The 9,790-nt window shown below is 46.9% G+C and overlaps 3 protein-coding genes across 3 annotated transcripts; all 3 read right to left on the bottom strand.

The window, feature by feature from the left end:
- Nucleotides 1-1,594: 1,594 nt before the first annotated feature.
- Nucleotides 1,595-3,901, bottom strand: F5Y00DRAFT_242011 (SET domain-containing protein). Its single transcript, XM_048008442.1, has one exon. It carries the CDS (start codon nt 3,757-3,759, stop codon nt 1,795-1,797), a length of 1,965 nt encoding a protein of 654 aa, XP_047863148.1. The 5' UTR covers nt 3,760-3,901; the 3' UTR covers nt 1,595-1,794.
- Nucleotides 3,902-4,142: 241 nt separating this feature from the next.
- F5Y00DRAFT_242013 (MBOAT, membrane-bound O-acyltransferase family-domain-containing protein) lies at nt 4,143-6,885 on the bottom strand. Its single transcript, XM_048008443.1, has 3 exons — nt 6,143-6,885; nt 4,591-6,052; nt 4,143-4,532 (listed from the first exon to the last, which is right to left on the bottom strand). Exons 1-3 carry the CDS (start codon nt 6,322-6,324, stop codon nt 4,506-4,508), a joined length of 1,671 nt encoding a protein of 556 aa, XP_047863149.1. The 5' UTR covers nt 6,325-6,885; the 3' UTR covers nt 4,143-4,505.
- A 295-nt stretch (nt 6,886-7,180) lies between these two features.
- F5Y00DRAFT_242015 (Nitrilotriacetate monooxygenase component A/pristinamycin IIA synthase subunit A) lies at nt 7,181-9,377 on the bottom strand. The gene is made up of 3 exons (XM_048008444.1): nt 8,430-9,377; nt 7,766-8,367; nt 7,181-7,704 (listed from the first exon to the last, which is right to left on the bottom strand). The coding sequence occupies exons 1-3, from the start codon at nt 8,982-8,984 to the stop codon at nt 7,434-7,436; spliced, it is 1,428 nt and encodes a 475-aa protein (XP_047863150.1). The 5' UTR covers nt 8,985-9,377; the 3' UTR covers nt 7,181-7,433.
- Between the last annotated feature and the right edge of the window lie 413 nt (nt 9,378-9,790).

The raw sequence follows: 9,790 nt of genomic DNA on the forward strand, positions 1-9,790 counted from the left end.
GTTTGCTTTGCCACATGGTTATCTCCGCCGGGGGGTTACCGACTAGAGGAGGATAGGAGTTGAAACACGGTGGATATCGATGAAGACGGAGAAGATAGATGATGATGATGATGATGATGACGGAATCAATGAGCGGTGTCGATGACTTGCTTCCGGGGTTCTATCCGACTGAATGGTCCTAACCTACAATCCCTTTTCTGCAAGTAAACAAGAGGCAAATTCAACACCGACTTTTCGTACACTAGACAACCAAGTTGTTTTTTTAAAGCACAGACGCGGGAGCAATAGGTCCCCTGATTGTAAAGTGGATGTAATAGGTCAGCTGGGCGGGAGTTTTCCACTTGGATAGGTCGAACGACTATAAGCCAAGAGCTATACATAAGGGTCTGGACAATCGCTATTATGTACAGATCTCGTCGGACGAAAGCCGAAGCCACCTTGCGGAGACGACGCACGTCCCCCAGAATTCCCCATCCCCCATTTGCGGAGGCGGAACGTGATCAACACAAGCTATATATAGATCCATCAAAAAAATGCGTGGCCGACCTTGGTGCCGTCTACGTGGATGGCTCGTCGTTGGCTGGGGCTGTTGGCCTCGCCGCCGCACGTGCCTATGATGCAAGAGGGCGGATCTTATAGGATACCAAGACCCGGGTTCCATACTTGCCCAGGTGTTCGTGTTCCCCTTGAGCTGCTGCTTGACGTAGCTCCCGTTCATGTATGATGACAGATGGTAGGCGGTCGAGGAATTATTGGTCGGAAATTTTGACAAGTGTGGAATTCGATAGGATGTCACTAATACAGCCGCAAAAGGGGTCGGCTCCCAGGGGTCTTTCTACTAAGACCAGATTGAGACTCCGCACACCCGGGGTGCCTCTTTGGGACGTAGAAGGAACTAGGAAAGGCGGTACTCTGAAGGTATCTATTAGAATATGGAGACTTTCCACTTTGTATACAATGGGGTCCTTATGCACGTCTTAGGAAGGGTCTCGGGGTCTCTCCCTAAAGTACTGCTTGTACGGGACGCTAGTAGGTATGATTCGTTCCTAAGCTAAGTATTTACAGGTACTAAATGTAAAAAGGCACGAATAGAAACCACGTGCTTTCATGGTTGTATACCGAATAGGTAGATACATAGCTTAGGTACTTAGGAACAGCAATGAGGCTCCATTTCCCGATGTTATTCGGGTTAAAGGACGCACAACAACTAGTAGATATGATAGATAATAGAAATATTATTCTCACCGATAGGCTCACCGCTAATTCCTCTTCGCGAGCTTCTGAGCTGCCGTTCTCGGTGGAATCATCTATAAGGTGCCATATGAAGCTCCGCCTATGCATTGACGAATGATTTTGACGGTTACACCTTGCTTAAGTCCTCGAACTGAAGTTATGGGTTTTATATGTTAGGTTAGGTAGTTTACAGAGAAATACTGATTCGAGCGTATTGGTGAATATAACCTGAAAACAATACGTTAGACTTGTCACGAGTTATCCGAGACACTCGATATAACCCCTATATTACTGCGCCAAACTCGGAACATGAAGTTTTACAACTATTGGCTTTTAGACTAATAATAAATCTCTTTGTAGTCTTTGGACATTGAAGAATTGAACTAGCTCTACTTTTATACTGTTTAGATCTTCGAATAGCCCTCATATAGCTTATCATAGTTACGAAGTCGTGGTAAAGTGAAACCATCTTTGCTAAATGTAAATATAGCCTTTCACAAATATAAACTCCATCAAGATAAGTCGGAATTTTTATTCTATATAGCTCCACGTACATCAAGGTTATCGTTTCTGGCTCGCTAGAGCAAGCCACTCCTGAATCCTCCGTGATGCAAAACGAGGCAAATCCTTGTACTTCTTTTCATCATACGTGTCCTCAATAGCCTTCAGAAGTCTTTTCGCCTTCGAGACAGTAAGTCTCTTCGCATCGAGATAATGCTCAGTTGTCACGAACTGGTCTGCATCGTCCGCTAGATCCCGTCGCTTCTTGCGCACGGCGGGCGTATCTGTCTTTTCCGCGGCGCAGAGCGGACAGCTGCATTCGAAACCCCAGGTGGTCATTAGTGCTGTTTGCCTCGCGTCGTAGTCGCTCGATTCGTCGTAGCTGTGGAAGATTTCCTCGCCGGCGGCGATGGGCCGGGTAGCACGGAGAACCATCAAGTCGCCTACGTAGTCCTTCTTGGCATTGGCGACGCATGAGTGGTTGATGTATGCGGCCCAGATCCAGAGACCCGTACTCGCGTTACTAATACCTTCGTCTCCGAATTGGCTGCCCGGACCGAATGCGTTACGGGATACGATGTCGTGGACTCGGAAGGTGTCGACTATAGGGCCATCTCCGGTCTTGGACACATTGCTGCCGTCTCCATCGTAGTCGCCATATAGATCCATTACTTTTTCGATCTGGGAGGGATTGCTGAGAAGCTTTTGCACGATAGCTTTGCTCAGACCGACAGGCGACACCCTGATTTTGTCATCCCGCACGTCGTATGTCATGGCTGTCATAGCCTGTTTTTCATGGCCCCAAACCACGCAGAACGCTTTCTCGCATATGATTATCTCCCCGGCAGGAATATCACGGGTCGCGAATAAGCCACGTCCTCGTCCCTTGCTCTCCTCTACCTTTGTGTTATTAAGGAAACTTGCGGCGTCGATACGTGGGCGGGCTCTGGATAGGTTGGCCTTGATCTTCTTGAAGTTGTATGCTCCCGTGTTTTGCTCGCGAAAGCGCACTTCGATGTTTTTCAAATAAGCAGCCGCTGTTTTGTTATCAGGGGTAAGCTTGAGTTGCTCCTGAAAGAAACCCTTTGCTTCCTCATATTCGCCGAGGTTATATGCTGCGGAACCAGCCCGGAAATATGCCTTGCTGTCAAGGTCTTTGGATCGTTCGTCATCCTTGCCGATAATAGCAGCCTTTGCATCACTCTTTGCCTCATCAAGTTGATTTAAAAGAAGATTAACATGAGCTCGATTGCGAAAAAGATCCCGGGCTAAGTCAGGGTTAGTTTCAGACACTACATCTTGTCTGGCGACTTTGAGACCATCGGTATACTTTGCGTGAGCCAGGGCTAATTTCTGCTGTTCGAGGGCCGCATTGCCTTTGTCTTTGCAGGTCTTCGCAATCTTCTCTGCTTCTGCTGCGTCTTTAGCCTGGCCTACTTCATCCCGACAGACGATTATATCCGAAGGATGATCAACCCGAATCGTGGGTTCCCCCTGATCTGTAAGCGTAAAGTAAGGCTCCTTTATGATAAAGGTAGATGCTGATTCTAGCACCTCTTCGCCGTGTCTCGACTTATGCAAGCATAGTTCTAGACGCTCCATATCGTCTTCTCCTTCTTCCTGCACCATGGTCCACGGCCTCGCTATAAGCGGAACCACTGGGCTCGCACGCTTCACAGTGAGCCGACGGCCACGATGATGTGTTTCCATTTGGAGGTCGACTAGTTTAATGGGCTTTAAGTCTTGGAGCGGAATGGTACAAGGCGGATAGACTTGTCCTACGGGGAGAGCCGGGAATGAACCTGCTCGACCTTTCGTCTGCGCCAAGTCAGGGTCTGGCGCGCCCATATCGGCCATAAGAGATGCGCCAGTCGCTTGTTGTTTGGCGGCTGTCGCATCTCTCTTTTCCCGCGCATGGCCAACAAGTTCGGAACATTTCTTCAACCTATTTTTGGCGATATTCCGTATGCGCTCCGCTTCCTGTTCGGTCATAAAGACCGTGTGTCCATCTTGCTGGGAAGCCATCGCGAAACGCCAGCGTTGTGAATGCGACAACGCCGGACTATCTTTTGCAAACCCAATCCAACGAAGCCACTCGTTTGTCGTTGAATATTGTCCCAAAATAGATGTACTTAGATGTACTATTCGAATATTCGAATATTCGAATAAAAATTTTGAGCTAAGGGACAATCTAAAATTTGAAAGCGGACACTTGATTTGCTAGCACTTTGCGACTCTATGCGGCTTGTATCGGCCCTTAGTTCGACACTTGGGGGGGAATAAACAAAGTGACTTCCATTGTAACGAATATGAGTCGGCGACAGCACTGTATATCGATCGCTACCTGTTTATCAGGTAGTTCCTTTTAACGCGATATTTAAACTCGAACATTAACATATATAAATTATGCTAAACCTAATATGCAAACCAATGATGCTCACTTGTTTCTTGAATTTTCACTGTTAAACTACAACCCAGAAAAATAAATCAACGTAATATACATGCTAATATACATGCTGAGGTATGTTATGCCAGGCCTATCGATAACAAATATGAGAGTAGGGGTATATCCGAAATAACATGCAGAAATCGACCGATGGTATAATAGTACATATGACCTTAGTGATAGGTATGATTTGGGCGGTGTGTCTGAGTGGTTGAGTGCTTGTTGTAGTATAGTTTATGCGACAGATTCCACACCCTTTATTTTTTTTTTAACCTTTGGGTTTTTCTTCCCTTTTATACTTAAACCGTCTACCTGCTGATTCTAATTAAACAAGTACGTAGAGTGAGCATATCTATACCTGTTAGTTTGTATTTCTCATTTTAGAAACTCAAGAGTATAACACAACTTACCAAGCTCAAGCCCATGATCATACTACACCAGAAAAGTACATTATTCGCCGTCTTATGGGCGCGTACCCACTTTGTTCGCTGCAGTATAACAATCGGTAACTGCAACATCTGACAAATAAACCCGTAGCCACGAAGCTTCTTGGTGATGCATGCCATGACGATTTCGTGACCGATAGCTGAGATTAGAAACGTAATGACTGTCGCGTTACTACGGCCGATGGTGGGCTTCGACGTCGCATATACATGGCGCCGTAGAAACGAGTACACCGGTACGTTCCACTCACGGCTGAACTCCATCCAGTCGGTACTGTTCCACCAGTCGCTATAGAAGTGACGGTCCGCGAACTTGGTGATCTCGGCAAAGGCACCTAGAACGTACTCAAAGATGACGAGAAACACTAGCAGGAAAGTCAACATAAAGGGGAACAGAAGCCACGAGATGTTCTCGGCGAGGATGAGCAACGTCTCGGCTACAGAAGAGCTGTTTTCCAGTCGGATTGTAGATTCTTGCAGCACAGGCAAGATAAACTCTTCCGAGATGATAGTCAACAGGAATATACAACCAAAGGTGGCGACTACCTTGGCTATAAGTGAAGTCCAGTTGATGGACTCCTTGCGCGGGTACTCGAGCTCGTAGCACAGCGTCGGGCAGAGAAGGTAGTCGGCGTAGTTTGGCCACGATAGGTTCCGCGGGTATGTCACGTTGCCAATGGGGCTCGTCAACTCGCGAGCCAAATCCTCGCGCAACTGCGATAGACTCTCATCCTCGTCATCGCTATCAACCTTCATTTCCTCGTGCACTAATTCCCCCATGGGATTATCAACCGAAGGATAAGCGTACGCTGGGGCCTTGGAAGCGCTGTGAGGTTCATCGAGAGCGCGCAATCTCTTTTCCGTTTCTGAAAGATGGCCGTTATAGAAGGCATAGGAATGCATTTTCATGAGCAGAACCATGGTGTGTAGCAGGAAAAATACTTGGGATGTCCAAGTCCAATTGAGAATAAAGGGTATGGCGATCCAAAATGCAAGCCACACAACCTGATATATGCTTTGGATAGCTCTTCCACCCTTATTCCACCTCAATGGTCCCTGGCTACTCCTGAATAGTTTATGCAGAGAGAAGCTAACGGCGGTGCTAGCAACCATAGAGAAATCGGCGACGGCTAGATGGGACAGCTTGACGGTGAAAAGAGTCCATATCTGAACGCGCAAAGGGTATCCAGTATCCTTATAGTTGCGCAACATGGTAGTGATTCCCATGATAGCCAGGCCAATCCAGAATAAGTTGAAGAAGCCATGAAAGTCGCGATAGTCGGATTCGGGATCGAAGTGAGAGACGCGCGAGGCGAATTCGGTGGTTGGGAAGATACGACGTCGCTGTTCCGCTCGCACTTGTTTCCGTGCACTAGACAGAGCTTTTGTCGACGCGGGAGCATTTTCGGGGACAGGAGTCGAACGGCCACTGGAATATCGAGAAGAAAGTCAGTTCAAGTCGATTTTATATACTTTGTACAAATCGAGTTATATAATAACAATAATAACGAGTAATCACCTTGTCATTCCTGACCCAGTGTCCTCTACGGGCGCCTCGAGGTATCCATTTCCATTTCCATCAGCAGCAACACCGCTATGTTCTTTAGCGAGCTCGGCAACTTGAGCATGTTGAGGTTTCCGCGGTCGTGGACGTAGGATATGATCGTGGCCACCATTGATCTCGATGTTGGTGGAGGACATTGCGTGTATATTCTTCGCGCGACGGCCAAAACGACTTCAGGGATTCAAGGTTTCGGGGACGGATAATCGATAGGAACCTTGGACGGCAACCGGCGCGAGTCCCCCAATAATAAGGTTACGAGGTATCCAGGGTTGTGGCTGCTAGCTATTGTATTTAAGTGCGTGACTTACATGTAGCTTTGGCGAGTCAGGAGAGAGTTTAAAGGTTGGGGAAGAGAAGTATGTAAATGAGTGTATGTAGAGGTATGTATATATATTAATATGATATGATATGATATATGATATGCTTCGTCAACGAAGAATTATATATTAGGTATGTTCAAGTACCTATGCAGGTATGTAAGAAAATACAAACGATAGAAAGCAAAAGAAGAAGGAAATAAATAATATAAACGCTAGACTACAACGGCGTCATATAGTGTATTAAATCGATCGAATGCGAATGCGATTTTCGCCCTATTCTAGGTACAATATGTAAGACCTTGGATTGCGACTCGACGGGTAGTGGATGGACACGCAATCCAAAACGGGAATAAGCCACTGCCACTCTGCCGCTCTGCCACTGTCGTCGCCGAAGAAAATGTTCATTTGGGGAGAAAATGCGGAACAGAGCAGCTATCGGTACCTGCGTTATAAGCAATCTCTTTAGGGGTTGTTAGGTACTTCTAGGTGGGTTCTAAGTTTTAAAGTAGTTGCCTAACCTAGTGAAATTCGGCTGGTGCTTAGGAGGTACCTACATCGGTGCCGAGTCCCTTAATATGTTCATACCAGCGCTATATTACTTACATATGTACTTCGTACATGTTACAGAATTGACGTCACGGTCCGAGAGTTTGGTCCCTTTACATAACTTGCGCGACGTTAGGGTGCAGGTCATTGGATCCATCAATTTTTATCCAGTGAATAATATTCACTCCTCCTACCTCATACCTGTGTACCTTACTTACTTCCTTCAAAGCTTCAATTTCCTTGGCTTGGAATATTCGGTTCTCGGCACAGACGCAACGGCAACGGCACCAGATTTAGTTACGAATTGGTTATGAAGCACTACATTTCTATATTCATCGGAGATTACTGCATGCAAACACGTACGCCCATGTACAATACATCTAAGATATTGGCCATTTATACTGGTGGCCCGGATGGTCGCTCAGAAGATGCGGCTGTCCGAAAAATACTTCCCGCGCTGTGACCCCTGGCCGCTCAGCCTCTGCTCGGAACAGTCCCCTTCTTCGTAATTCGGGAATTACAAACTCGATGATATCCTCAAATGAGCCAGGGTTCACTACGTGCGCCAGATTGAATCCGTCCACATCCGCTACCTCGGCCCATCTTTCCAGCTCGTCCACAACAGTTTTGGGACTTCCTACGATCTTGGGCCTATATAATTTAAGTCGTCAGCTAATTATCTCTATTTTGGATCAACTTCACCTTCACTTACATCATGCCTCCTATCGATAGGAATTCTGCAATTCGAGCTTTGGTCCATTTTAGCCCCTCGGTACCGGGTACAGTAGAAGACCATCGATGAATCAAAGACCGAATCGCAGGCTTGTCGACAAGAACTAAATCTTCGTCGTCAGAAAAGGATGAAAGGTCATTTCCTGTCCAGCCGCCGAATAACGCAAGCGCGCCTTCGCGGTCCCCATACGAAAGAAGCTCTTTATATTTAGCCTGCGCCTTCTCGTCCGTCTCGTCAACAATAATGGTAACGCCCGTAAATACTTTGATGTGGTTCGGGTCCCTGCCGAATGTCTTGGCTGTGGATCGAAGCGCGTCAACCGATTTTCGCACCAGCTCCGGAAGTTGACCGCCCATGAACACGGCCTCTGCATGCTTTGCTCCGAATTCTGTTCCGGCTTTGGATGTACCAGCTTGGAATAGAAACGGCGTTCGCTGGGGAGACGGCTCCGAAATATGCGGACCCGGGACTTGGAAGTATTTGCCCTTATGATTGATCGGGCGCACTCTCCCTGCTACTGCAAACTGACCCTTTTCACGATCCCGAATAACGGCATCGTCTCTCCAACTGCTTTCCCAAAGCTTCAACCCAAAACTAGTAAGTGGCTGTATTTCTTTAAAGCGTTAACGAATCGAGTTCCTACCTTGTAGACCACATCCATATACTCCTCTGCAATTCGGTACCTCTCATCGTGTTCGATCTGCGTCTCCAGTCCAAAGTTTCTGGCCGCACTTTCGAGGTACGAGGTCACAATGTTCCATGCTACCCGGCCTTCGGCTAGGTGGTCGACTGTCGAGAATCGCCGAGCCAAAGCATATGGCGCATCGTAAGTAGTTGAGGCAGTGACACCAAAAATCAGATTCTTCGTCGCGGCCGCCATGGCCGGCACGGCATACAACGGGTCGTTGACTGGGTACTGTGCGCCTGAGGCAAGCACCGGATCTACGTTAGCTGGGCCCCTATAAACATCATACGGGCCCAGAGTGTCCGCGATAAACATGGCATGGAAGTCGCCCTTGTCTAAGAGCTGCGCAAGTGACGTCCAGAAGCTGAGCTTATTATAGTCGTCTGTATGATTCCGTGGGTGCTTCCAGAGCCCTGGAGACAGATGCCCGGGCGTCGTCATCACGAAGGCGTTTAGGAGAAGCTGTTTCTTTGGCTTCTGCGCCTCACCTCCGGTCTCGTTAGATGACGCCATTCTCTGTTTTGAATCCTATATCTGAGTGATAGAACACTATGAATGATTATATTCTTATTGTATAACTTCCGATATAGCAGATTGCCTCCGAGCCACTGAAGCACGTAGCGGTTATCAAAAACCAATGTAAAATACGAATTCAACGAGGACACAATATTCTTTTATATATATTCGAGGGATATTTATCTAATTTTCTTCTCTAGGCGATGGGCCCTAAAGACTGTTGTTACCCTGATGGAAATGTATAGATACGGAGGTGGATGTTAAGGGCGTCATTGGCCTACCCCGATTCTTCCATCATGCTCCGCGCGGATTGCGTGATGCGGGTTCGGTGTGCCCGCCAAGTGTGACCCTCTTACGAAATACCGAGTATAACAGAGTTTATACCCGTAGACATTAATTTATAATTTATAGTTGTAATTGTGTCATTAGTTCTGCGTCCCCCGAGGTTGAGCTATGACGACACTAAAGAGTATATTCAGATTTTAGAACGAATCTCATTCTAGAAATAAAACATGAGACGTGTTATACTCGAAGTATGCTCTAATTTATACACTGGTGCAGCTGGATGTGAAAGATAATCGCATTTGTATCATGTTCTAAAATTGAAGAGTGAAGGTAGGATGTTAAATAATACTCCAACAAAATAGCATCAGAAACAGAAAGCGAATTTAGTTGAGGTTTACATGGAAAAGGGGGTCGATACTACTAATAAATCCAGCAGCCATCTAGATGTTGATTGACATACGTGCTCATCTCATTCTTGGCCACTTTCTCCTGAGTTTGGGGGGGGGGGGGGGGGGGGG

This window comes from Daldinia vernicosa (genome assembly GCF_022497035.1).
Source record: "Daldinia vernicosa strain CBS 139.73 unplaced genomic scaffold F5Y00scaffold_36, whole genome shotgun sequence".
Classification (NCBI taxonomy): domain Eukaryota; kingdom Fungi; phylum Ascomycota; class Sordariomycetes; order Xylariales; family Hypoxylaceae; genus Daldinia; species Daldinia vernicosa.